Source organism: Phyllostomus discolor, chromosome 5 (genome assembly GCF_004126475.2).
Source record: "Phyllostomus discolor isolate MPI-MPIP mPhyDis1 chromosome 5, mPhyDis1.pri.v3, whole genome shotgun sequence".
In the NCBI taxonomy this organism is placed as follows: domain Eukaryota; kingdom Metazoa; phylum Chordata; class Mammalia; order Chiroptera; family Phyllostomidae; genus Phyllostomus; species Phyllostomus discolor.
The window spans coordinates 9,336,095-9,363,829 of record NC_040907.2 but is presented as its reverse complement, the minus strand read 5'-3'; the positions used below and the strand labels follow the sequence as shown (position 1 = coordinate 9,363,829).

At 57.0% G+C, this 27,735-nt stretch overlaps 1 protein-coding gene across 3 annotated transcripts; it reads left to right on the top strand.

Moving 5' to 3' along the window:
* The first annotated feature begins 1,029 nt into the window (after window positions 1–1,029).
* Window positions 1,030–27,543, top strand: ZBTB17 (zinc finger and BTB domain containing 17). 3 transcript variants are annotated; one of them, XM_028512407.2, is made up of 16 exons: window positions 1,072–1,206; window positions 2,285–2,367; window positions 18,961–19,167; window positions 20,198–20,386; window positions 21,064–21,207; window positions 21,526–21,651; window positions 22,185–22,423; window positions 22,510–22,652; window positions 22,739–23,039; window positions 23,445–23,532; window positions 23,620–23,736; window positions 23,833–23,953; window positions 24,195–24,325; window positions 24,647–24,856; window positions 24,962–25,051; window positions 25,133–27,543. In XM_028512407.2, the coding sequence occupies exons 3-16, from the start codon at window positions 18,963–18,965 to the stop codon at window positions 25,414–25,416; spliced, it is 2,388 nt and encodes a 795-aa protein (XP_028368208.1). In that variant the 5' UTR covers window positions 1,072–1,206; window positions 2,285–2,367; window positions 18,961–18,962; the 3' UTR covers window positions 25,417–27,543. The 3 variants fall into 3 exon arrangements, with proteins under 3 accessions (XP_028368207.1, XP_028368208.1, XP_035881248.1); XM_028512406.2 differs by lacking the exon at window positions 2,285–2,367 and having other exon boundaries at window positions 1,030–1,206; XM_036025355.1 differs by lacking the exons at window positions 1,072–1,206; window positions 2,285–2,367; window positions 18,961–19,167 and having other exon boundaries at window positions 20,221–20,386; window positions 21,042–21,207.
* The last annotated feature ends 192 nt before the right edge of the window (window positions 27,544–27,735 follow it).

The following is a 27,735-nucleotide window of genomic DNA, read 5'->3' as shown; positions in this document are numbered from 1 at the left end:
CAGGTGTAAGTCACCTCTATGCAGACTGTGTGCTTGGTTCCTGGGGCATTTTGGAATCAGACTCTCCTTCCAGATCTGGAGACAGATGAGGGGTGGTAAGTGGTCTCTGAGGGGAATCGGCACCTCCTTATAATATAACTTTCGAAGATGATGTCATTTACATGCTCTGCTGGGAAAGCAGGGTCAGCCTCTGTTGGTGGGAGGAGGGGCTGCTGTCCTCACACAGACACCAGTAGTAGCAAGAACGTTGTGAAAAATTAAGGGCCACGGAAAAGGCACAGGATCAGAAGCGAAGCCCGGAGAAAGCACACGAACTGTGAGACAGCAGAGGTCAGTGGCCAGAAGGTGCTGGAAGGTGGAAAGAGGCCACCGCGGGACTGTTCTAGTCTGCAGACATTTTCGTTCTAGGCACCACCGGTCACACCCAGGCTAATCCTGGAAACGCCCTAAGCGGGGACAGGGGGAATGGTTGGCTCACAGGACAGAAAAACGTGATCCGGCATCCGCAGTTTTGGAACCACAGCTAAATCCACACCTTTGCTCCACCACTTGTGAAATGCGTGACAGGGGCACTCCATTTACCCTTTCTGAGACCGTGTTTTTCCTTCTCCCAAAGGGGGAGACAAACACTATTTTAAGGTTGGTGAGAAGATCTAGTAACAGTGCCTGGCACACAGTGAGCGCTGAACCCGTAAAAGCTGTTACTGTCGCAGCGGGAATAGAAAACCGAGGAAAGACTACAATGAAAACAGTTCTGCCCTGGCTGGTGAGCGCCGGCCTGCGAACTGTGAGGTCGCAGGTTTGATTCCCCGTCAGGGCAGCTGCCTGCAAAGCGGGTCAGGTCCCGGGAGTGTGTGGCTGGTAACCCGATTCTCTCACACGAGTTTCTCTCCCTCGTGTTTCTCTCCCTCTCTTTCTCCTTCCCTTTCCCTCTCTCTAGAAATAAAAAAAAAAAATTTTTTTTTTGAATTTCTAATTGCAGAAGTTAATGTGTAACTTCTGGGTAGCTGGGCGCATGCGCCTGTCCGCGGTCCTCGCCTAGCGCGGGCGCTGCGCATGCGGCGGAAGTTGCAGCCGGGAAACCGGCGAGGTCGGTTCCGCCCGACTCTGACATGGCGGCGCCCTTTGTCTGCTCTGAAGTGCCGTCCCCGGCCTCCTCGCGGCCGTGATGCACCTCTTTCAGCGGTGGGGTCCGGGACATGGCAGGTGAGGGTCAGCAAGCGCCCGGGGCCGGGGGAGTCCTGGGATCCGGGCGGAGGCGGCGGAGGATGGGGCGCGGCGATATGCCGGGACGGTTGTGTGGGGGAGGGGAGGGAAATGGAATGAGAAGGGAACCCAGACTAAGGGGACCCCGCGGGGCAGGAGGGTGAGGGGCAGCTGGGCGGGCTGCGCCGCTCGGGGAGCGGGAGGGAAGTGGTTGGAAAGTGGTTGGGAGAACTGGCAGTCCTGGCAAGGGAGCGGCCAGAGAGCGCGAGTCGCCTCACGGGCTGGGTGACACCCCAGCTGGTAGCATCTCCGCCCCCGCCGCCGGGCTGTCACCGCCCCTTGACCCCGCGCGCCTCAGCGGGTGGGCGTTCTGTGGCCGCGCCGCGAGGGGGCAGGGTGCCGGGGCAGCTCACATGCGCTGGAAGGGGCAGAGGGCACAGGCCTGCCAGGGCCTGGTAGGTTGTGGCAGAGTAGGAGGCCGCCACTGCCCCTGGGTACAATCCCATCCACTCCCCCATTCATTCATTCCGCAGATGGTGATTCAGCGCCCGGAGGGTTCTGGGGATGATGGGTCGACTGATCCAACTCTGACTCAGTGGTGAAAAGTCAGCCGTGCAGCCAGACAGCTGGGCTTCCGCCTCTGGGCTTGCTCACTCTGCCCTAGAGCACTTTAGGTTCTTCCTGTCAGAGATGAGAGTTAAGATTAAGGGAGCAGCAGGCTGCGGTCTGGCCCCTTGGGGGGCTTTTAAATCTAGTCCTGGAATTTAGAGTTTAGGTTAACGGGAAGTCATTTAAGATTAGAAAGATCGCTCTGGCTGGGTGAAAAATGTAGTAAAGGGGGTGACCCTGGAGGCCGATGGGGAATCTGCTAGGACAGTTCAGGTGAGAAATGAGAGGGGCCATAGCAGACTAAAAATGATGCAGTTGAACGTTTATTGAGCACTTACAGTGTGCCAGGCTCTGTGCTTGATGCTCTGCATTTGCCTGTGTTTGATGGATGAATGAAAAGGCAGCTCTTAAGGAAGCAGGTACTTTCTGAGTTCTCATCGCATTTTCCACTTGGGTGTCTTTGATTCAGGTAATGAGTGGGAGGAGGAGAGCCAAGCTGGAGTTTACCCAAACTGTCAGGCAAGAGTAGCCTGGGCTACTTGGAAATCTGAGGTATGTCTGTAATACTCAAGGATGAAACTAACCAGCAGGTCAGTTTGTGCTTCTCAAGGCTCAGCGTGAGCCAAGTCATCCTTTCAGGATAGATTTTTCTTTAAAGTTATACAAATGACAGAATCCTAGTGTAGGGGGAATTACTGATTTTACTGTGGTTTTACCAGCGAAGACCCTGCTGAGTCAATCGCTGGGCAATGTTCACACCTTGTTTTATTAAGTATTACAATCTTAACAATCCCAGAACATAGTGGCCGAAACAAAATAGAAACTTAGTCCTTGCCTGGAAGTCAGGAATATTGTTCTGGAAGTGAGCAGTCCAGAGCTGGCAGAGCAGTTGGGTCTGTCTTGCGAAGTGACCCAGGAGCAGGGTACCGACCGCCGATCACGTGGCTCTCCTTGCTCAAACTTCAGCTTCCATCTCATGGTCTAAGCTGGCTGCCTCAGCTCCTGCCATCGTGTGTGCATTCCACTTGGCAGAAAGGGAAAGACGGAGTGGGGAGCGTGGGGAGCACATGCTCGTTCCTTTTACGGTTCTAATGTTTAAAGTTACATAGTTTTGTACAGCATGTCCCCAAACGTTAGCATCTGGTGCACAGACCAGGATGACTCATGACTACTCCAGCACCGGAGGGAAAGCTGGCTGGGAGAACCTGCTGGGTCCCCTGTGTGACTGGATCGCTAACTTTGGGGCTTGGGCCCGGCCTGAGGACGAGTCCACTGCGTTGGAGAAAGAGGGCTGGACGTGCTCCCCAGGCCTCCGTCTCTCCGAGGCAGGCCGGTCTGGCTGGGGCAGGTTTACGTGGCTTTGCCCAGGGAGTCCAGGCTGTTTGCACATTCAGGGTTTTCTGTGCTCGGCGTGGCAGGCTCTGCCGGGGGTGTGGGCCCGAGTAAGAAGCTCGGCCACGGGGATAATCACAGGACAGCGTGAGAAACACCACAGACGTCTGTTCAGAATTGTGTGGTGCACCGAAGGGCGACGGACGGAATGCTCTCCTGGGGTGGTGAAGATTTGGAACGAACGCCCCGTCTTGGGCAGATAACTGTGCAGGTCCCCTCAGAGGCGACGAGGACTCCAGCGTCGAGTGTGGATCCCTGCCTCACCACTTAGTGGTGCTGTGTCCTAAGATCCCGTCCCTTCGTTGCCGTGCCTCAGCGTTCTCATCTGTGAAATGGGGACAACAGTCTCTCCCTCACAGAACTGTTTTGAGAATTATGTGAGATCAAGCATGTAATTCGCAAGGTCTGACGTGCAAATGTTAGTCACCTCCTGCTGCAGGGTGCTGGGTGGTTCAAAGCCAGAGGTGCGTATGAGGGTTGCAGTCCAAGAAGGCCTGAACCCGGGGAGGGGGGCAGCCAGGCTGCCACTCCCACCTGGAGGCAGGGATTGTCTACATCGTAGGAGGACTGCTCTGTGCCCTCCCCGACCCCCTCGGGGGTTCCACCAAGCTTTCTAATTCAAGTTGTCCGTTTGTGGGTTCTCAGAGACCATACTCTGAAAAGTCTGGTGAGGGGTCCTGTGGAAGGGGAGGGCTCCCTTCCAAACGCAAAGGCTTCTAGGAAGCCTTCGCTGAGCCCTCCCCATCCCCCAGCACCGCAGAGTTTGGGGGCCCCTCCTCTGTGACTTTTTAGAACCCTCATGTTATAACCACAGGTTTCCTTGTCTGTCTCCCTGTAGACCCCCAGTGTCTTGCATGCGGGGACGGGGTCTGCTTTCTCCCGGCATTCCCACTGCATAGCTCACTTCCTGGCACATGGCTGGTTCGCAGTGAGCGATGGATGCCTGGGAGGTCGTCCTCGATCGACTGAAGAGGACCCGGCAGCTGGGGCCCGAGAGGAGAACCCCAGTGTGATGTGAGGCGGGCATGCCACTGCCGGGGGAGAGAGGAGGGCCTGGCGGTTTGCTTGGTGTCCGGCTGTGACGTGGGGTGTGGGCGTGGAGAACTGTGACCTACACTAGGAGAGTCGAGGTCAGAAGGTTGTTTCTCTGTCTTTCTGTCTTTTTCCAGTACAGCGGGGTTTCTCAACCTTGACACAGTTGACACTTGGGACTGGGCACGTTTGCGGGGGTGGGGGCTGTCCTGTGCACTTGGAGATGTTTAGTAGCATCCCTGGCCAGTAGCACCCATGGGTGCCAGTAGTACCCACCTAACTCCAGCCGTCACAACCGAACATGTCCCCAGACAGATGCAGACATCGGGGGCAGAGTCACCTCCCGCTAGGAACGTCACTCTAGGGTGCTGGTTAGAAGCGAGAATGAAGGCATACCTGGGCTTTTACTTTTCCTTGTGCTTCCTAGATGCGTGCCTGTGGGCAGAGCACCAGAACTCTTTAAGCCTCAGTTTCTTCCATTGTAAAAGGGGGGTATGCGTGACCTCACGCATCGCCGTACGGGTGGAGTTATTGGTGAGGTCGTGTACGTGGCGTGCTTAGCCGAGTCCCGGACTCCGGGGTTGGTAACTCGAGTGTTATTATATGTTTGCGAGGAGGAGGGGACCCTGAAGAGGGTCAGGAAAGGAAGTGTGGGGGGTTGAGGAAGAAGGAAAGGTAGTTGATAACGGGGACACGTGACCAGGTGGCCCATCCTCTGATGGAGTTCCCCAAAGGACGGTGCCCAAGTGGGTGGCACAGAGGCTCTCAGACGTGGGGTCTGGCAGGGTGGCACGTTGCTGGGGGTGGACCCCAGAACAGGAAGGGAGCCGCAGCCTCAGAGGAAGCGGAAAAACTCCAACTGCATTATGTGCACTGAGCATATTGTCCCGTGACCATGATCTAGTACTTCTGCTGGCCACGACTTTAAAGTGGTTGAACAATGCAGGCCGAAGGGTCAGCCTTCCGGCACCGAGTGGCTGCAGCCTTGGCCACAGATACGTGATGAGTGTCAGCGTAGGTGCCCGCCACTCTCGAAGGACTTCCCCGGTGTCAGTAGCTTGACAGCCCAGGGGCCAGTCAAGGTCGACCTCAAACCACCGAGACATACAGACCCCCAGGGCTCGGGCTCTGGGATTCAAGCCTGCTTCGTAGGAAATCGGAGGGAGAGGAGCCTTGAGCTTCAAACGGAGGAAGCACGGGGCCCCGCTGGAGCTGAGAGTCGTGCGCTCCTGTCTGCAGAGCAGGGGTTCAGAGGGGGCAGCCCCGGCACAGCGGGGACCCGGTCAGAAAACAGGCCCGGTGGGTTCACTGTGACATCAAAGCCATGTTCAACCTCGGGGCTTTCAGACGTTTGAAAGGTCTGGCAGCAGGACCTGTCCTCCCCACCCCCCCCTCAGCACTTCCTATGCTGGAACGGTTCGCCCGAGCAGTCCGCTTCCTGTCCTGAATGGACGGCCGCATGCCCGGTGGGAAGCCGTGTCGCCCGCAGCCCGGGCGCCAGGTGGGTGAGCACCTCTCGTTCCGGTAGTCTCGGGGCTGACTGGGCCCCTGTCCGGGACTTTCCGGGGTCACCCGGAGTGCAGTTTGCTGCCCAAGTTCACGCTTCAGAACATTGTTTAAAGTCAGAAAGAACATTGTTGAAATTTGTAAAAAAACAAAAATTGTGAAACATTGAGTTGATACAAAATACACAGTATAAAGAATAAGATTACAAGTAACAGGCATGGACCCGCCAGTCATTTTACGAAAAGGAATGTTACCACTGCCGGGAAGAGCGCCCCTCCCTGATCGCCCCCCGCCCCCCCCAGGTAATCACTGAATTGTGCTTTTGTAATTCTCTCGCCTTTCTTTATAGTTGTACCACATGTTTGTATTGCTAAACAATGTATTGTTTAACTTGGCAGGGCTTTGAACTTGGTGTGATCGTGTTGTTTTCAGTGACTTCAAATTTTTGCCTGACGCTTGCCCTTGAGATTAATCAGTGATGCATATAGTCGTATTTCAGTTTTTTCTCGTTTTAAAAGATTTTGTTCATTTATTTTTAGAGAGAGGAAGGGAGGGAGAAAGAGAGGGGGAGAAACATCAATCATCTGCCTGTCGCATTCCCCTAACTGGGGACCCGGCCCACAACCCAGGCCTGTGTCCTGACCGGGAATCGAACCTGGCGACCTTCCGGTTCACAGGCTGGCACTCAGTGCACTGAGCCACACCAGCCAGGGCTGCGTTTCATTGTCGTGGATGAATTTATTGATTCTCTCTGTTGCGTATGGACATTTGGTTTGTTTCTAACATTTTGCGGAAACAGAGGGTGCTGCTGTGAGTATTTGTGGGGGACACGTGTACAGCCCGTCCAGGGTGCGCCCCCAGGTGTGGGACTGAATTACAGGGTGTGTGCATTTTCATTTTGACCAAATAATACTAAATTGTTTCGAAAGTGATTTCCCTAATTTACATTTCAACTAATAATTTTGTTTGCTTCACCCCCTCCCAACAATAGTGTTGGCAGACTCTACAGGTAGGTTGCCACAGGAGCTATTCCAGTTACTGTATTTGGCTGTGTGTAATGCGTGCTTTGTTGCCCAAATTTTGGAGGGAAAAATAAGGGTGTGCATCATACATGGGTAGGTACCTGAAATACCTTGTGTCTGTTTTTGTGTTTTGTAATTATTTGCTACATAAAATTTCTTGTACCATAGTATGTTTAAAAATAAACCATAAAATTCCATTATAATGCAAAACAACCCAAATATCTAAATATAAATAAATAAATAACTGAACTAAAAAATTAAAAGGAAAGATCTTTTTTCCCTGAAAGTTTGGGCCAAAACCGTGGGAGCGCATTATACACAAGGGTGTATTATACACAGCAGAATACGGTGTTTCCTTCACACCTTCTGCTGCTGGTGTTCGTGCCGCGGGCCACTGCCCTTTGGAAACAGCGAGCCCACGATTTCTCTTGCCAGGAACCTCCCGAGCGCCCAGTGTACTTAGGCTTGTTAGCAAGGCTGGGTTTTCTCTGGCCATGGACCCGGTCCAGGGCTCCGGGTCTCCTGGCAGCTGGGGGAAAGGCCCCATCATAGTGGGCCATGGCAACATCTCACATCCGAACGCTGGTTTTCACCCAGCCAGGGAGTGCACCCACACCTGCTCCGGTACTGGTACCAGTACCGGTGGTAGGCTGCCGTGCAGAGGTGCACCCTTTCCTGCTCCCGCCCTCTGGGAGCAGGCCCCGGCCCTGGGGAAACGGGCAGTCTCTTCCGTTTCCGCCGGTCTGGGCCTGGGAGTGGGGTCCTGGGCTTATCTGTATTTCTCTGCCTGTGTCTGTCTCGAGCACACCCACCTCTTGTAGTTCTTCTTTTGTAAATTGCCTTTTCGTTTCCTTGACTTCTTTTTTGTGGGGAGACTTTCTGGTGATTAATTTTTTATAATAGTTTTGGTAAGATTTTGACTTACCATACAGTTTGCCCTTTCAAAGCATTCAATCCAGTGGCTTTTAGTGTATTTGCAGCGTTGTGCAACCCTCCCCGTATCTAATTTCGGAACGGTTTCATCACCCCGAAAGAAACCCGCCATCCGTTAGCCATTGCTCAGTCACTGCGGTCCCCGCCTGCCACAGACAGCCCCCGTCTTCCATCTGTATGGATTTGCCTGTTCCAGGCCTCGCAGATCAACGGGACCATGCCGCTTGTCTTTGGGGACTGACTTTTTTCCACTTGGCGTATTGTTTTCAAGGTTCATTTATGATGTAGCATGTCACCACACTTTTTTATTATCGAATAATATTCCATTTGTGGAGATACAGCACATTCTATTTACCCATTCGTCAGTTCGTGAATATTTAGGTTGTTTGTACATTTTGACCATTATGAATAATGCTGCTATGAACATTTGTCTACAAGCTTTGGTGCAGATACATTTTGTTGATTAACTATTTTTTAAAGATTTTATTTATTTTTAGAGAGAGGGGAAGAGAGAAAGAGAGAGAAACATCAATGTGTGGTTGCCTCTTGTGCGCCCCCTAGTGGGGACCTGGCCCACAACCCAGGCATATTCCCTGACTGGGAATCGAACCGGTGACCCTTTTGTTTGCAGCCCACACTCAATCCACTGAGTTACACCAGCCAGGGCTAATTTTAAGAGCCTTCTTTGTATCAGGACTATTAACCCTTATTTACCATTTGGGTGGTGAATATTTCCCCCCAGTTTGTATTTGCATTTGGGACATCGAGAAGGTAAGGGTTATAGGAATGAAACAGAAATTGAGATTTCTGACCAATCTTTCATGCTCTTGAGAATTAAGTTTGTGTATCTTCCCTTCCCCACCACGGCCCTCCTAATCCACCCCTCGGGGTCGGCCTGCATATCTTACAGAGCAGCCATGGCGTGGCAGGGGTTGCCTTGGTCTCTGTCTGTCTGTCTGTGTCCCCGCCTCTGCCTAAGGCAGGCCGCCTGCCTCAGGACCGAGAACCAGGCAGCACTGGGGGTGGTTTCTACGTTTCTCACTGAGTTAAGCTCAGCATGCACGTGGCCGGCTGAAAAGCCGCCAGGGTTGCAAGTACTCCCCGTGAGAAGGCTGTCAGCAGCTTTGGGATTCATCCTTGCTGCTGGTGGGGGGGATCTGAGGGGCAGGAGGTCGGTAGCACTGTTCTTCACAGACGAGAGAAGCTCAAGGTGTGCCTAATCCCAGGGTTGCTCTCCGAAAACTGTCTTCTGGAGCAGCCCTTAGGCCTGGGCTTGAAGAGCCCAACAGTTTAAAAAAGTCAAGGGGGCCCTGACTGGTGTGGCTCAGTGGATTGAGCGCCGGCCTGAGAACCAAAGGGTCGCCAGTTCGAATCCCAGTCAGGACACATGCCTGGGTTGCAGGTCAGGTCCCAGTTGGGGGTGCATGGGAGGTAACCACACACTGATGTTTCTCTCTCTTTCTCCCTCCCTTCCCCTCTCTGAAAATAAATAAATGAAATATTTTTAAAGTAAAGATAAAAGGTGGATGGAAATCGAGATATTGCGTCTTAATCACTCTTTATCAGTGCCTAACGGAGGTGTTTGAGGTCCCCCAAAATAGTCCTCTAAAACGTCCTCTTACTCATTTTGTTTTTCCCAGTCAAGTTTCACAAAATACTAACTTCAGTTTAATTCCCTTTGGAATAGTAAATACACAACTTGATGTCGGCTTATGTGGGTAATACGTATTCACGTAGAGTTCACAGTTGATGTTCATGTTCATACTTGCAAATCTTAATATAGTCAATATTGGGAAAGTTTTCAAAGAAAAAATCTGCTAAATGCTAGGTAAATATCTCATTTTTATTGTCACTCACGTGGCATCTGTTCTACTTCAAAAGCATGCATTTTAAAAGCATAAGCATAACCTGGCAGTCTTATTAGTGAAATCCTTTACGCAACATTTATTAAATCTGAACACTAGACGGGCCCTCAGTAGTCACTCATCCCCATGAACAAACACACCCAGACACGGTCACATGAGTGGCACGTGCTACACTGAAGTCCAGCTGTACCCACCCCCAAAGGATCAGACTGTGCCCACCCCCAAAGGATCAGACTGTACCCACCCCCAAAGGACTGGCATTCAGCCGACTTGGATTGTGGGTATTAACTAGCATCGCACGACAACTAAGTCTGCTTTGGCAGTTGTCAAAGGGGCTCCTTCAAAATTGTGTTCCTGGAAGAAAGAGGGTGGCTTTTGCCCCCACGTGTGGAGCACCCCTGCCTTGTACCCTGGTTACTGCCGAAGGGAGTCAGCGCTGGAGTTTGTACGGGTTCTTCTGGGCCTTTTTCAGGTTGAAACTTCATCTTTGATGGGTGCCTGGATGATTGATGAGATTTTTACATCTATTTTTTATTTTATTTAAAAAAATGATGGATTTAGAGACAGACAGACAGACATCAGTTTGTTGTTCCACTTAGGGTTGCTTCCCATATGTGCCCTGCCTGGAAATTGAACCCACGGCTTTGGCTTATGTCCATTTTTATTTGTATTTATTTATTTTTTTAATGTATAGTGATCTGTATATTTCTTCCTTTTCTTTCTTTTTTTACAGATTTTATTTATTTATTTATTTTTAGAGAGGGAAGGGAGGGAGAAAGAAAGAGAGAGAGACATCAATGTGTGGTTGCTGGGGGCCGTGGCCTGCAACCCAGGCATGTGCCCTGACTGGGAATCGAACCTGCGATGCTTTGGTTCACAGCCCGAGCTCAACCCACTGAGCTACGTCAGCCAGGGCATCATTTTTATTTTTTTAAGATTTTATATATTTATTTTTAGAGAGAAGGGAAGTGAGAGAGGGAGAGAAACATCCATCGTCTGCCTCTCGCATGCCCCCAACTGGGGGCCTGGCCTACAACCCAGCCCTGTGTCCTGACCAGGAATTGAAGTGGCAACCTTTCGGTTCGCAGGCTGGCGTGCAATCCACTGAGCCACGCCAGCCAGGGAGGCTTACGTCCATTTTTAGAAGAATGGGCAAGGATTAGAGCGTTAGGTTCCCCCCCTTTCTTTGCCAACTTATTCATAGTGCTGGCACGGGTAAATAGGTAATAATAGTGGTGGCCAATAGCAGCTTTTTGATGTGGAAACTTTTATTAGCACCCCCATTTTACAGAAAGGAACCCGAGGTGCCAGGATGCAAGTACTCTTGCCCGAGGCACTTAACCAGTTTGGCTCCATTCCAAGGCAGGAGATTTAAGTGGGCCCCGGGAGCCAGAAACCCCCTGAAGTCCCGCAGAGCCGTGTGCGACACTCTCCCCCCGGGGAGCCTTCAGCTTTGTCGCAGCGCCGGAGGGTTCCTCCCTGTCTGAGGAACGCCACCAGCTGCTCGCCTAGGGGATTTTCAGTGTTGTCCCCTTAAGGAATTTTTGCTCATAAAGTTTTCCCGAGTGACACATTCTTCATGGAAATTACCATAATTTTCCATTTCCCTTATGAGTCTCTCTTTCCTGTTGAGAAGGTTTTAGTCACCAAGTCTTGTAGAAAACGTCTTAGAGGTTTTATGCTATATAGACAGAGGAGCTGTGACTTTGTGGGTGTCTTCTTTTTCTCTTCTTTCCTCCTTCTTTTTATCTCTTAATTTTAATTTTTATTAAAGGTTTTTTAATTTATTTTTTATTTTCAGACAGAGGGGAAGGGAGGGAGAAAGAGAGGGAGAGAAACATCAATGTGTGGTTGCCTCTTGCATGCCCCCTATTGGGGACTTGGCCTGCTTCCCAGGCGTGTGCCCTGACTGGGAATCGAACTGGTGACCCTGTGGTTCACAGACTGGTCGGTGCTCAATCCACTGAGCCACACCAGCCAGGGCAGTTTTAATTTTTAATAGATAAATGTACAAATGATGAAACAAAAAATACAGAAAGGGTATACAGTGAAAAGTGGGGGGTCCTCTCTCCTTTCCCTTCCTCCAGAGGGGTCCCCTTACCAGTGTCTGTCCATCCCTCCAGAGACATGGGTGTTTTCTTTTAAATGTGAGTAAGAGGTAGGAGTTGCCAGCCTGGGTTTATGGTTTGGGACAAACAGCGTAGTCCGGCTTCCCTTAGTTTCAGGAACTAAGTGCTGGGGGACCTTGAGCCCCTCCAAGAAGAGGTGCTTGAAGCGTTCAGAGGGTGTTGTAATATTTAATAGGAGGGCCACTTGTGCAGGCCGCTCAGAAAGACTGCGCATGTGGGGTTCTGGGCACCAGCAAAACCCCCCCAAGGCCAGCTGGGGGTGATGTTGTCCCATTTTTCACATCTGAGGGTCTGGCACTGTGGGACTTACTGTTTTTCCCGCTTCTGAGCTCCCCCTTCCACTCCGCTCCCCACTCACATGCAGCCAGAGTGGCCTTCCGCAGTGTGAGCGTAACCGCGGCCCTCTCTCGCCTGCGGCCCTGGCAAGGCTCCCGGCCGCTGAGGATGGACGCACGCTACACCCTGGTGCGGCGGCGGCCCTGGTGCGGCGGCGTGCCTGCCCCTGCAGCTGCACTGCTCCCCGCTCTCTTTCTCCACCCACTTGTCATCTTGCAACACTGAGGCGCGCTGTCCCCCTCCGTCCTGTCCCCCGTGCACGCACACCGTTCTTTGTCACGCACCCACACCGTCTTCCGGACTCCTAAGCTGTGCAGGGGAGCCACCTGCATTTCTAGCACGTCAGGAACTCTGAGCGACCGGAAGCCCAACGGTGTCCCCTCCACCTGCTCCAGGTTGCACAGGGCCCCCGGACGTGAGAGGGCTGTGTCATGTCCAGGCCCACGGCGGGGCGGGGTGCGCTCTGTGGGGTGGGACTCTGTGGGGCGGGACACTGTGTGTGCAGATCGGCGGCTCCTTGCGGTAGACCAGTCGTCCCCCGCCTCGTGCCCCCGTCTGCGTGGCAGTTTGGGAACCGCCTGCAGTCGAGTGCTTGCTAGTAACCCGGGTGATAAATATTTCATGTCGGACAAGTGCCCGTTTGACTCCGAGACGGAGCGGGGCTCTGCGGACCCACTTAGAGCCCCGGGCGGGCGTGCCAGCCCTCACCCGGGAGCACCCTGGGGGGCTGACAGCACAGCCGATCGATGTAAAGTGCTGCTCTGACCGGGAGCATCGCTCGGAGTGGCTCTTGCCTGGCGCCCCTCCCTCCGCTCTCTCCCTCTCAGAATGTTAATTGGGCTCTGGGATGTTTCCAGGTTGCATTTAGAAGGAATAATGGGTTATGATTACAACTTCTTAACAAGGTCAAGTCACCAAATAGTTATTGAGCGCACCCGAGGTGCCCAGCATAAAAGGGTGTGTAGAAACTGGCTGGTGTGGCTCAGTGGACTGAGTGCCGGCCTGCGAACTGAAAGGTCGCTGGTTCAATTCCCAGTCAGGGCACATGCCTGGGTTGTGGGCCAGGTCCCCAGTTGGGGACGTGTGAAAGGCAACTAGTCGACGTCTCTCTTGCACATTGATGTTTCTCTCCCTCTTTCTCCTGTCCTTCCCCCTCTCTGAAAAATAAATAAAGTCTTTAAAAAAAGAAAGAAAGAAACTGATACGGTCTTTGGCCTAAAGAAAGATAAGAAACCCGCTACAACTTGTACCTTTGCTTCCTGGAAACAGGTTTGTCGAGTGCTCTCTATGTGCCAGGCAGGGCGCGGGCCCTCCGCCCACGTTGCCTGATGAAAGCCTGATGCAGACGTGGGAGGCAGTCCCATTGGCCCCATTCTGCCGGAGGAGAAGCTTTTTTCATTTTATTTTTTAAATTTTTATAAAAATTTATTTGAGCCAAACGAATGACCTATCCCAGGGAGCAAGATCTCAAATGGTCCCCGAGAGAAGCTTGCCGGGGCCTACCAGCTAGAGTGGCAGGGGGCAGGATTCGGATTCAGGCCCCGCCCCCGTCTCCCCCCGACCCGTTGTCAGGGGCTCTGCTGCCTCTGCGGTCCTGAGTGGCCTCCCGAGCCCCTGCGTCTTGGGAGCAGCAGCGTGGAAGCTGGTGCCCAGAGCAGCCGTGTTCTCGGTGTCTAGGTGGTTGGGCTGTGCCATGCCTGGCACTGTGTCACTTGGCACGTTGAAGGGACTCCATAAATGCCATTTCGTTGTTTCTGGGGAGCCTCTGGGGTTGCCTTGACTCGAGCAGACTGGGTTTTATGACCCAAGGACAACCCTTTCTTTTGTCAGCTGTGTGCCTATGGACATTCGGGAACAGAAGGATGAATGAGGGGGACACCCCCCCCCGCCCCGCCCCAAACCCCACTGCCCCAGCCCTTGTGGCTCATTCCCATGGGAATCGGAGGCCTGTGCCTCCCGCAGCCCTGGTGACGGCGGCCGTGAGCGTGGTTGGGAACGGCCTGTCTTTGCATGGATTGAATGTGGCACCTGTAGTCACTTCTTTCTTATTAAAAACTTAGATTTTCAAAAATGTCCCCCTACAGAAGTATGTGAAATGTACACATTTAGTTTAAGTCATTAAAGTACCTGTATATGCAAGTAAAGAAACAGAACATTCCTGGTATTCTGACTCTAGCTGCCCTTCCCCCATCCAGAGAGAACCGTTATCCCGCATTTTTTTATCAATCATTCCTGTCTAGTTTCCCATCTGTCAGTGCTCTCTTGCTATAAGCAGACCACCTCAAAACTCAGTGGCTTAAACCATCAGGACTTTCTTTATTACTTTCCCCCAATCTTGTGGGTTCACTGGGCAGGTTCTTTGCTCCGAGAGGTGCTGCAGGCACTCGCGTGACAGCGTGCACCTGGTGGCTGGGCTGCAAGGTCTGTAAACGCGTCTCGTTCCAGAGCCCGGGTGCTGTCCGCGGGAGCACCTCAGCTCTTCTCCACGAGCCTCTGCATGCTGGTGTCTCCTTGGGGGCCCTTCCATGTGTCCCCCCCTCCAGCAGGGGGGCCCGGACATTCCCACCACAGGGCAACCAGATTCCAGGGGAGCGAAGCGGAGTCTTCCAGACCTCTGACGGGCCAGGCCTGCAACTGGCGTGGGCACTGCGTCCTGTTGGTCTGCGTCGTCACAGGGCCACTCGGATTCCGTTGGAAGACCAGAGCCTGTGCCGTGCACACTGACGGGGACGGAGGCCTTGCTGGCGGCTGGCGGCAGGGACTGGGGCCCGTGCCCTCCGGTCCGAACTGCTTAGCCAGGCCTGTGTGAATCCTGCTGCAGGGGCCCCGGGTCCGTCACTTTCATCCCCGAGTGAATTCTTGGTGGGGCAGGCCCGGGCTGTGTGTCCGGCCAGGCTGTTGGTCCCCCCAGAGAGCGCTCCAGCTCTGACACTGAGGTGTGCCCCATTAATCGAGAACCACCGAGCAGCCGGCAGTGTCGGGGGACGGTGCCTGGCTGCAGTCCGGAGTCCACTGTAGGAAGGTCACGCCTCGCTTGTGCGCCGGTTTGGGCTTTAATTTCCTGCATCTGACGTGAGGACTCGGGGTGCAGTGGGCTGTGTGGTCTTGCTCTGTGTTTTCTGTAGTTCGAAGCTTTTCGGGCCTCTCACGGAAGTAGCTTAAGTGAGGTCCACATTTGTCGTCCTTCAAGCAAGACGAAGCAAGGAGGGAGGGACCCCACACTTTTTCGCCTGAGCGGAGGGCTGGCGGGAACGGCACTTCGGTCATGAGAAGCTGGCTGTTGAGCTGATTAGGGTGTTTCAGGTGTCCTCCGACAGTGACCCCTCGTCGCGTGCACGCAGGACGGACAGCGCCCTGCCCGTGGTGTCACAGGTCCCACGCTGCAGCCCAGGCGGCGGGCGCACGGTTTTCCTGGACCCCTCCCTCTAAGCTTGGCCGGAGCCCTGTGCGCTCCTGTTCCTGCAGACTTCAGACAGGAGACAGGTGGAGTCTCCTTTGCCGTGATCGTTCTAGAGTGTTCCGCGTCGCTTTGGAGGCGAGGCACCGCTGGGTCCTAGCTCTGAGGAAAGGGCCGCGTCTGCTGGCCCCTCGCCGGTCCCGCGCATCGCCCTGGGAGAGGGGCCGCGTGAGCATTTCGGCTGCCGGCAGGCTGCCTGGGGGGCCCCGAGCTCCACCGGCCGTGCACACGTGCGGTGGCAGAATCCAGTGGCGCTGACAGCAGTTCTGTGGGTGACACCATTTAGACCTTGGTGAGTCCCTCCTCCTCCTCCGCTGTGCTCACCCGCCCTGGGGGCCCGATCACAGGATCACACCTCTGAGCGTATGTTAGTGCTGCTGGGCTATTTATAGGCTCGGCCTTCTTTTCATTTTTTAATTTTTTTCCTGCCTTTTTTTGGCCCTCTCCTTCCCCTTGGCTTCCTCCTCCTTCCCTGCATCCTCTACCCGTCTTTTTTCCCCCGCCCCTTTTCTTCCTTGGATTTCTGTCAGAGCAGACGCTCTCAGAAGTGCTTCTCTGCCGCAGCAGCCCCGCATGCTGCCTCGAGGGGTTCAGAGGCCTCCGGTTTTCTCCTGCAACGCCCACCTTTGGGGGCATGGCCCATTGTGGGCGGGCATCTTGCGTGAGAAGGGTGTGGTCAGCATCGGGTGGCAAACATTACTCACAGCACCAGCTGCTGTCCTCTGTGTGGGGGCGGGCAGGGGACACGAGGTGCCGGGCCACCACCCGCCCTCTCCCAGGGACCTTTACCGGCCTCCCTCTGAGGCCTCTGAAAGTGAGCACCCCGCATCTGCACAGGGTGTCCAGCCCCAGGAGAGCTGGGCTTTGCCGCCCCTCCCTGGCAGCTTTGGGGGGTGTGGCAGCAGGGAGGCTTGTCCCACGCAGCCTTGGGCCTCCTGCAAGGCCAGTTAATCAGCTGACCTTTGGGCCAGCGGGTCCCTTCCACGGGGCGGGGGACAGGTGTCTTTTCTCAGGTTCGTCTTCCCAGCAAGTCAGATGCTTTGTGGCTCGAGGTTCTATTTCAGCAGGCTCCAGCTAACGGGGGCCAGAAACCGCTGCGCCTTGGGGGGCTCAGCCAATGCTCCCTGCTTGTCTCTGAGCCCAGACTTCTCCCAGCTCAGCTTTTGGTTTGGCTCCCGGTGAAGGTGAGGGAGCCAGGCCCTCTGGCGGGAGGGAAGGGTTTCCACCTGGCTCGCAAGGGCTCGTTCCGGAGCTGATGGGGCTCTGGGCCCTGGTGAGCCTGCTGGTCCGTCCCTCCCTTCCTGCACGTGGGAGGAATTTCACTGGGGGCTGCCGAGGACAGAGAGGGTGACTGGTGACTGGGACTCGGGCTGCCCACACACACACCTGCTTGCCCGCGTGGCTCTTTCCGCAGCAGGGAGAAGACGCCTCTGGGGATGACTTGGCCCAGGCCTCTCCCCACCACCTGCCTTGGTCCCCTTGACGCCATGCCTGGTGTGCGCTCCCTTCAGATCCCAGGCCTGCCTGGGTGTGTCACCCATGGACTGGGCGTTGGCTCTTGTCCACGTTCTCCAAAAACCTCTCTCGTTTAGCTTCTCCCTGCTCAGGAGCAGGGCAGCCAGGATTCTGTCGTGCAGGCCCTCGGGTCGCACACAAATGGGAACTTGCTTTCTGCAGGGACTGGAGCCCTGGGGAGGGGTGTCCTGTGTCAGCGGCGGCCTTTGCTCCGGGGTGGGGGCGCCATGCTGCCTCAGCCTGGTTTGGCTCAGGGGCCGATTCTTCTTGACTTAACCTCCTTACCTCCTGACTCCAGGGCTGGCTTCTGGCTCTTCCCTCCCTCACGTAGGAGCTCGAGCCCCAGGCAGTTATGAAACCACGGAGAGACCCAAGAAGCTGGGCCTCTGTGAGCTTGTGGGAGCATCTGGGACCCAAGGGAAAGGGTGTCCGCGGGTCCCCAGCAGCAGAGCTCTGAGCCCACAGCCCGGAGGCTGGCCCCCTGTGACACGGGGCCTGTTGCCACTGCGGGTTTCCCCTCACTTGATGGAGGCCCGCCCACCTGTCGGGTGACTTCCCCCAGCCCGGCAAATGCAGGGCCCTACTTCTGAAAAGTTTCCAGACATCACAGATGGGGTGGGCTGGCTTCGCCTCCTTCAAAGCTGATCTGCGCTGGGTAAGCCATGTGTGGAGACCTGGGGTGTGGCTCTCACTGTGGCTCATCACAGCCAGACAACCATACATGGTCACCGCAGCTCCAGGGCTGCCGCGCGGTGACTCACCCCCAGGAGGCTGATGCAACAGGGGAACGGCCGGAGCCCGGGAAAGGCTGCTGCAGCCTGAGGGCTGGGAGCCCCAGAGTGTTGCCATCGCCCGCCCGCCCAGAAATAGCCCGGGGCGCCCCTGAGCGGCCGGCCTCAGAGAAGAGGGTCCAGAGGCACTGGAAGGAAGGGCGCCGCCCCTTCGCAGGCCCTGGGCCAGGACGTGACAGCCTGGCTCTGCTGGGCTGTCTCTGTAACGAGGTCCCAGGAGTGGGTGTTGACTTTCAGTTTGACATTGGTTCCCTCTCAAAAGGAGGACCTGATCTGAAGACTGACCGGTGTGGTGCTGAGGGGCGGGGGCAGGGGAGCAGAGCCATTTTGGACACCTTAGTCACGGCTCGCGCAGCGCAGGGCGACTCGGCAGCGGGCCGTGGCATTTTCTGAGCACTTTTACTGGAGACAGCTGTGGGGTTTCCAGGCACTAAGGGAGGCCTTTGCCAGAGAAACTGCGGCCAGGCCTCAGCTCTTGGGGTCAGGGTCAGAGTTCATCCTTTCTCCAGGGAGAGCCGGGGGAGGTTTCTGGAGGCAGAAGACTCCCCCCACCTTGATGTAGTTCCCCGGGCCCAGGAATGAATGAATGGGACAGAGGTGGGCCCCGAGGGAGCTTGCCCAGAGCCCTGTGGGTGCGGCAGGAGAGGGGCCAATCCCCGAAACACCGGGCGCTGAGACGTCTGGCTTCCTAGGCGCGCACTTCACCTCCTGTGACAGAAAGAGAAAATCAGAAGGGTTTTTTCCTAAAGTCAGGTATACCCAATAGAAAGGTCTGTCCTTTATTCTAAGATTATGTCGTAGATTCTTCTTGTAAAAAATGTTCCCGTGTCATCTTTTTTTTTGAAATGCTGGCAGTAATCCGTGTTTTGTGTTTGTCTTGTGATTCTTTTTAACGCCATTACCTGGCAAGTCACAAAGGGGCTGCTTCTTGTTGGCCCACCGACGCTTTTTGGGTTTCGGAGCTCTCCTAGCCAGCACGCCCAGGAATCAGGAGCCGCGGGCCGACCTTGGCTTGCAGAGTCTGTCGAGCTGTTTGCCCCTTCATGCACGTGTTCGGATTCCCCCCGTCTCCTCACACCTCTCACCTGGGAGTTTTGGGGCTGAGTGTCGAGGCTGCACGGCATCCCCCCCGCGTGCTAACACGAAGGCCTTCGGCTCTCCCCGCAGCCATGGATTTTCCCCAGCACAGCCAGCACGTCCTGGAGCAGCTGAACCAGCAGCGGCAGCTGGGGCTTTTGTGTGACTGCACTTTTGTGGTGGACGGCGTCGATTTTAAGGCCCACAAAGCAGTGCTGGCGGCCTGCAGCGAGTACTTCAAGATGCTCTTCGTGGACCAGAAGGACGTGGTGCATCTGGACATCAGTAACGCGGCAGGTACCCCGTTGGGTCCAGGGCCAAGGCTGTCGAGGGCCAGGAGCTCTGACTGGCCCTGTGCCCCGTCACGCCCTCCTGACACAGCCCCTGCCCTCCTGGGAGCGGCGCCTGCCTCCCACGCGGGGCCTGCGAGCGTGTGGGGGCCGGCTTCCTGCCACACTTCGGGGCCTGTGTAGGTTGGGAGCGGGAGGGGAGGTGGGGGAGCTGGCAGGAAGGGCTCACCGTAAGCTCCAGGCCAAAGCGAACACAGGACAAGCTCAACGGGAGGGACAGAGCCCAGCAGGTGGGCTCTGAGTCCCAAACCCCCCATCCCAATGCCAATTAAGATGAGGACGGCAGGGGTGGGGACTGGGAAACGGGGCCAGGGAGGCAGGCCTTGGGATTGAGAAAGAAACCGGTCATAAATCTGGGCTCCGGACCCAGAATGGCGTGATGTACTGTGGGAAGGTCAGGGCAAGGTCACGTTCCCCTATTTTATAGGTGCAGAAACTGAGACCCAGAGAGGTCAGGTGACTGGCCTGGAGGTCAGCGAGAGTTTGTGGCAGAGCCTCCACGAAAGCCAGAGCTGACCCACTCCGGGCGGAGTGTCCTCTGGCGGGGAAGGGTAGCGGCTGGGTAGAGTGTGTCCAGGGCAGGCGTTCACACCCTCTGCCCTCCGTTTCACCCTCTGTTCCCCGGGCAGCGTGGGCTTTCCCACGCCCTCTGTCGCCCACGTAGAGCAAACACTTACACCCTCCGTCTTCCGTGCAGGGCAGGCGGTCACCCTCTCCGTCCTCCGCGTAGGGCGAGGGTTCACACCTCTCCTGTGCAGGGTGGGCGTCTGTGGGCGTACCTCTGTTTGGAGGCTGTTGTCTGAGCTGCGAGTCCCCCAGGTGCCCACCTCTCTGCCAGCACGGGAGATGGGGAGGCGGTGGCCCGCCACCTTGCTTCTTACCAGTCCCTGGATCCTGCTGCCGAGTGGAGCGGCGGGGCGGGCGGCCGGCGCCAGGCCATGAGGCGAGTCCGTGATGGCTGTCTGTGTCCTTGGCAGGCCTGGGGCAGGTGCTGGAGTTCATGTACACGGCCAAGCTGAGCCTGAGCTCTGAGAACGTGGACGACGTGCTGGCCGTGGCCAGCTTCCTGCACATGCAGGACATCATCACGGCCTGCCACGCCCTCAAGTCACTCACTGAGCCGGCCGCCAGCCCCGGGGACAATGCGGAGGCCTTGGCCACGGAAGGTAAGAATATTGACAGGTTTTCCCAAGCAGGTGGCCTTTGGTGGGGGCTCTGCCTCTGACTGCCTGTCACCACTCTGGGTCTCAGTTTCCTCCTCTGGCCTTGCCTGTGCTGCGGGGTGCTGGTGAGGACTGGCCACAGAGAAGCCCGAGAGACACCTCTGGTGGGGGGCCCCTTGCCTGCCCCTTCCCTTCTTTTCACCAGCCTCTGCTTGTGCCTTGCTGCCAAGAACCGGGTGGTAGGTCTCGGGCCAGGCCTTTGCCCATGGCCCGCTCCTCCTGCGCTTTCCTCCCCTGGGCCCTCCCTCGGTCCCCCCTCACCATCTCAGAAGAGCCTGCCGAGGCCTGGTTCCCTGTGGCACCCTTTCAGAGAACCCCGCCCCCTCCCTGTAAGCACTGATCTCTGATCACCATTGGTATTTCACGGGAGGGCTTGGTCTTCCTGGCCAGTCCGGAGCCCCGCGGAAGCAGCAGCCACGGCGGCAGTATTTCCGGGCCTGCCGGCAGCCCGGTACAAACTGTGTCCTGTGAGCAATTTCTTGAATGAACAAACCAAGAAGCCACCGCTTAGATGTACCCCCAGGGAGGGTCTGGAAGAGCCGTGAGTTCCGGGCAGCCTCGCCCCTCCAAATGGTGGGCACTTGATGGGAAACGGCAGGTCTATCCTGTTCCATCTCCAGGAGAGGACCGGCGGGCCAAAGACAAGAAGGCTGCCGCCGCCGCTGCGCTGAGCGAGCTGGACGCTGCGGGAAGCAGTCCACCTGCAGGCCCAGGCAGGGAGCCCAAGGAGGAGCGAGGTGGTCAGGCCGAGAGCGCGGCCAGTGGTGAGTTGTGAGGCCGAGGCTACCTGTTCCACCACCTCCCTGGGCCCCAGTGCAGGGAGGGGCTTCCTTGGGAGGCCCCTGGGGCTGGCTGGTAAGGTGGTACCCCTTGAGTTCAGGTTACCCAGAAGGGACCCACTGTTGTTCTGGGGCATCTGCTCCAGACAGAGCAGAGGCACAGGCAGCCCGAGTCTGGATGTGCTGGCCCCCAACCCCACTCCCTGAGCCACAGGCATTAGCAGGGGCCCGGTCCAGGAGAGCCATCTGGCCCCTGGACGGAGTCTCGGTCCAGCCTCCAGCGTCCCCACCCCTCCACTCCAGGTGCAGAGCAGACGGAGAAGGCCGACGCTCCCCGGGAGCCACCGCCAGTAGAGCCCAAGCCCGACCCCACCAGTGGCATGGCTGCCGCTGAGGCCGAGGCGGTCCTGTCAGAGAGCTCGGAGCAAGGTACCGCCGCCCGGCCGGGCCCTCACTCACCCGTCCCCTCTCACGCATCCCTCCAGGTCCCTCTCCTTCTGCCTGTAGCCAACCCCACTTCGGCTTTTGGCCTGGCATCTTGTCTCATCCTGGGACCTGGACATCCGTCTCTGGGTTGTGCACCCCGGCCGTGCTTCCTGCTAGCACGGAAGCGATGCGGCGCTGGCATTCTGCCCGGCGCTGGCCACCACGGGGAGCCGCGCAGCCCACGGCTCCCCTCCGTATTTGCTGGCTGACAGCCACTTCCCTGCTGCTGCCCTGGCCAGTGCTGGGGCCACTGATCGGTGGTGCCCAGACGCTGCCAGGCTCTGCTGGGTGCCCACGCATGAAGAGGGGCGTGTGTGCAGATGGGACGGCCCCAGGCCTGACCAGGTGCCAGGTTGTCCTCCTGACACCTGACTCTTGAGGTCACACTCCCCTTGGAGGCCCCTCTGGAGCAAGGCACTGCCGCCCAGGCCCCGCCGCCCTCCCCGGCGCCTCAGCGCCTGCTGTCCTCTTCGCAGAAATGCAGGTGGAGCCGGCCAGGAAAGGAGAAGAGCAAGAGGAGGAGGACCCTGTGTCTGCTGTGGTCAAGGAAGAGGGGCCGCAGCTGGACAAGGGGGACGTCCCCGAGGAGAGCGAGGAGTCGGCCAGCACCGACTCGGGCCAGGAGCTGGGCGCAGAGACCCGCGGCCTGCGCCTGGGCTCCTACGGCGACCGCACCGAGTCCAAGGCCTACGGTTCCGTCATCCACAAATGCGAGGTGCGGCCACAGGGGGCGCTGCGTGGCCTGCCTAGCCCCAGCCTCCCCGCCAGCAGCCCCTCACGCCAGCCTCTCGCGCCCTGCAGGACTGTGGGAAGGAGTTCACGCACACGGGGAACTTCAAGCGGCACATCCGCATCCACACGGGCGAGAAGCCCTTCTCGTGCCGGGAGTGCAGCAAGGCCTTCTCCGACCCGGCGGCCTGCAAGGCCCACGAGAAGACACACAGGTGCGGTGCCCCGGCCGGCCCCTCGCCCCCGCTGGCCCAGCCCTGGTAGGACCCCAGCCACCCCTCCTCTCCCTTCTGACCACCAGCCCGCTGAAGCCGTACGGCTGCGAGGAGTGCGGCAAGAGCTACCGGCTCATCAGCCTGCTGAACCTGCACAAGAAGCGGCACTCGGGCGAGGCGCGCTACCGCTGCGAGGACTGCGGCAAGCTCTTCACCACGTCCGGCAACCTCAAGCGGCACCAGCTGGTGCACAGCGGCGAGAAGCCCTACCAGTGCGACTACTGCGGCCGCTCCTTCTCCGACCCCACTTCCAAGATGCGCCACCTGGAGACTCACGACACCGACAAGGAGCACAAGTGCCCTCACTGCGACAAGAAGTTCAACCAGGTGTGGGGGCAGCACCCGGCGGCGTCCACGCCCTGCACCCTGACGGCCGGGGCGGGGGGGGGGGGGGGGTCCTGGGCTGTGGCCCTCGAGGACAGAGGCTTAGTGGGACAAGCGGGTGGCTGAGTAGGGTGTGACCCTCCCCTCCCCTGGCATGGAGCTCTGCCTAGGAAAGTGGGAAGGCAGGTGAAGTCAGGGTGGGATTCGGACCGGAAGGAAGTGGGGTGGGGGTGGCTTCCTTGTCACTGCTGGGACCTGCAACCTCCCGCTGGCCTTGACCCAGGACGGGTGGAGTCACCCACAGGCCCTGGAAGGACCCGGGGTCAGCTGCTCCCCGGCAGAGGGGCTGCTGAGGGGGCCCGAGGCCACGCTGTGTGCGACGGCCCTTCTGACCCCTGCCTGGCACAGGTGGGGAACCTGAAGGCTCACCTGAAGATCCACATCGCGGATGGGCCCCTCAAGTGCCGAGAGTGTGGGAAGCAGTTCACCACCTCAGGTAGGGCCAGGCTGCCTGGCCGCCCCACGCCCCCCGCTTCTTGGCCACCCGAGCGCCCCACGCCAGGCCCTCTGTTGGCTCCCACAGGGAACCTGAAGCGGCACCTCCGGATCCACAGCGGGGAGAAGCCCTACGTGTGCATCCACTGCCAGCGGCAGTTTGCTGACCCCGGCGCCCTGCAGCGGCACGTCCGCATCCACACGGGTGCGTGAGCGAGCCCAGCGGCCGGAGCCGGGAGGCTGGGGAGGGCGCACAGGAAGGAGGAGGAGTGGGTGCTAACACCTCCCGCCCCGTCCCCAGGCGAGAAGCCGTGCCAGTGCGTGATGTGCGGCAAAGCCTTCACCCAGGCCAGCTCCCTCATTGCGCACGTGCGCCAGCACACTGGGGAGAAGCCCTACGTCTGCGAGCGCTGCGGCAAGAGGTCCTGCCCCTCCCGTCCCACCCGGGCCCAGGGTGCTGCGGGGTCCCCACACTCCGCGTGGTGCAGGGGTTCAGGAAACAAACTAAGGCTCAGTTGGGAACGGAGCTGACTGCTGTCCCAGCCCAGGTGTCGGTCCGGGGGTCCCCTCCAATGTAGAGTGAGGGGCAGGAGGCCCAGCCCTGCTCCCCTGGCCCTGGGCGTGGGCAGTTCAGAGCGAGCCCCTTTCCCTGCGGCCCTGTAGGTTCGTCCAGTCCAGCCAGCTGGCCAATCACATTCGCCACCATGACAACATCCGCCCCCACAAGTGCAGCGTGTGCAGCAAGGCCTTCGTGAACGTGGGGGACTTGTCCAAGCACATCATCATCCACACTGGTGAGTGTGCGCCCACGCTGCCTGTCAGGGCTGCCTCACGCCCTGCTCTTCGGGGTGGTGGGAAGGGTGGTACCGCCAGATTGCAGCCTTGGGTGCTGGCGCTTCCAACAGGTGGTTTGGAAGATAGTTCAATTCAAATGAGGACCCCATTTTCTTAAGAGTTCCAGAAGGTGCAGGGGCCACTGGAAGCTTCTGTGCAGCTCTGGTAGCTGCCCCAGGGCACTTGCTGCTGGAAAAGACAGCGCTTCTGGGGAAGCTGGAGGCCACTGAGGTCCTCCCCCCTCCCCCAATGGCAGGAGAGAACCTTGCCTCCCCCCCCAGGAGAGAAGCCTTACCTGTGTGACAAGTGCGGTCGTGGCTTCAACCGGGTGGACAACCTTCGTTCCCACGTGAAGACTGTGCACCAGGGCAAGGCAGGCATCAAAATCCTGGAGCCAGAGGAGGGTGGCGAGGTCAGCGTAGTCACTGTTGACGACATGGTTACGCTGGCCACCGAGGCACTGGCGGCAACGGCCGTCACTCAGCTCACAGGTGCGGGCCGTGGGCAGCAGAGGGTGGTTACGGGCAGCTTGCCTCTGGGGTGACAGCGAAGGGGCAGGAGTCTTTGGCCTTAGGCCCTGCTCGTTCTGCCCGCAGTGGTACCAGTGGGGGCTGCCGTGACCGCCGACGAGACGGAGGTTCTTAAAGCCGAGATCAGCAAAGCTGTGAAGCAAGTGCAGGAAGAAGGTGAGAGGGGCTGCCCAGGGTGTGAAAGCCGGTGGACCCAGGGGTCCTTCCCATCCTGACTGTGGCTCCCACTTCCCACAGACCCCAACACCCATATCCTCTATGCCTGCGACTCTTGTGGGGACAAGTTCCTGGATGCCAACAGCCTGGCCCAGCACGTGCGGATCCACACAGCACAGGCGCTGGTCATGTTCCAGACAGATGCGGACTTCTACCAGCAGTATGGGCCGGGCAGCACGTGGCCGGCCGGACAGGTGTTGCAGGCTGGGGAGCTGGTCTTCCGCCCTCGGGATGGGGCCGATGGCCAGCCCGCTCTGGCGGAGACGCCCCCCACAGCCCCAGAATGTCCACCGCCTGCCGAGTGAGCAGGCATCCCTCCTCCTGACTGTTTATTTAAGGATGGGTGGCCCCGTTCACTAGAGAGAATAAATTTGATTATTTTCTAATGCTGCCTACAGCTCCCTGTAGGGGTGGGGTGGGGAGCTGGCAGCTGTGGCTGATGCCACCAAGGGCTGCTCCACCCAGGGACCAGCTGGCAGAGAGCTGCTTCTTGGGAAAGCCAGGCTGTCTTTTCTGCGGAGTGGGACTGGAGCCCTGGGGCCTGTCTAGAAGCAAGCGGGCTGTTTTGCCCAAGCCAGGGTGCAGGCAGCATTCCCAAGCCAGAGCGTGGCTCCGTGCGCCCCACCCCCTCGTGCAGTCACCTCTTCGGAGGCTTCTCACCTGTTTACCTTGAGGATCTCACCTACCCTCTGCCACGGAACACAGGTGCAAGCCATCTTCCCATTCTGCCTGGGGGTTAGGAGCTGGGCCAGCAGGGGCTGGGCCACACTACTTACCAGGATCCAGGCAACCCAGAGAGCCCAGCTCATGGGCCATTCGGCCAGAGCAGCAAGGCAGGCAGAGAGATCCAGGCCCGACAGGCCATGGGCCCAGTTCTGTTGGCTTCGGAGAAGCGGGAGGGCTCCACGCATACTTGACAGTAACCCTGGCCCGAGGATCATGGCCAGGCCAGTGCTACCTTTTAGGAACATATACTTGCCCTGAATCAGTGGAGCCTGTGCCACCAGGTGAGGGTCTGGAGGGACAAGGAGCAGCCAGGAGCTTTGATGGGGAGATGGGGGACACAGCACCACTCGTACGAGGAGGAGCAGGGAACTGAGATGTGGTCTCTGCCTCTTCCCCATACAGTTCGCTCCCAGCAGCTGTCATCTCTTAGAGATGGTAGCTTCTCACATCAAAAGTGTAGGTGTTCAGAGGAGCCCCGTGCATATTGTGAGGTCACCAACTCCGTGGCCGTTCCCATCCCTGCCCAATTCCTCAGCGTGTAGCACTTCCGGCCGCAGGGGAAGCCTGGCCCTCTCCTGTCAGCACCACCTCGGGGCCAGCCTGCACGACACCCGGAGGAGGAAGGGCAAGGAGCCGACACCAAAGATGTCTGAGTTTGCACGGGGGGTGGTTTTACCTGTAGTGCCTTCCACATTATCCAAGAACCAACCAGAACCTTCAGGTGTTGCAGGTATTTTCACCACCACGGCACTGACAAAGGGTCCACACTCAGTCTGCGACGAAGATCTCTTTTGTATGAGATACAGTGATCCTTGGGAGGGTTAAGGGGCGGAGGGGAATAGGTCCTCTATCCAGACTGGAAGAAAGCAAAAGTGAGACTAGAGCTAGCTAGTCCCACAAGCCAAGGACACTGACTTGGTCCTCCCACCCAAGTGACAACCACATCCACACTTGACATGTTTTGTATTTTTTAATAAAGTTCGTAATCCAATGGACACACAAAACAAAACTGCGCTGAGAAAAACAGTTTCATAAATTAAAAAGTGTTAGGAAGTTGTGGGAGAGGTCAAGGTCACATAGGAAGTGGGAAGCCAGTCTTTTTGTAGTCTGTGTGTGTGTGTGTGTGTGTGTGTGTGTGTGTGAGAGAGACACTTCCAGAGAGCGGGGGCAGGGCCCGTGCTGTAACGAAGCGCACTTATACAAATGAGTGACAATACAAAGTCTGAGTATGAAAATAAGATTTTCTCTGAAAACACATTTTTGGCACAGATTAAAAAAAAATGTATGTCAGGGGAATTTGATTTTTAAGTCAGTATTATATATATTTATATATATTATATATTTATATATACATACATCCCAAGTTCTGCACATCCCACCATGAAAGAAAATCCTTCGGTTTGCTCTTTTTTCGATTGTAAGCTGTACATCCTGGGTGAATCAAAGGTGGTGGTGGCAGGAGAATTAAGAAAGGTGACAGCCAAATGAGCAAGGGGAAGAGAGGGTGTAGGGACAAAACAACCCAATGAAATGTTCCTTGACCCCAAGGTTTCAGCAGAAGTTCGAGTCCTGCGTTCAAGTCCTGATGTGCGCTCATGCGCTCCAAGACACCCCGAGTGCCACAGCCTGTCTTCACTATACGCAAGTCCGAGTCACTAATTTAGTGCAAAGGCAGTTCAGTTTTCTTGTTTCTTAAAAACAAAAAAGAGTTCCACTGCCCTGTTTCTTTTCTCCAAAAAGAGGAGAGAGAAACCCAGCCCCAAGGTGTCTGCGTGTCCATCGGTTGGTGGTCTGTCCTTGGGCTAAATGTCATGTAAACATACACAGTAGCAGCACCACTGCCCAGAGGAGTCTGCCAGCCCGAGCCAGGCGGGCGGGCAGGAGGGCACGGCTGGCCG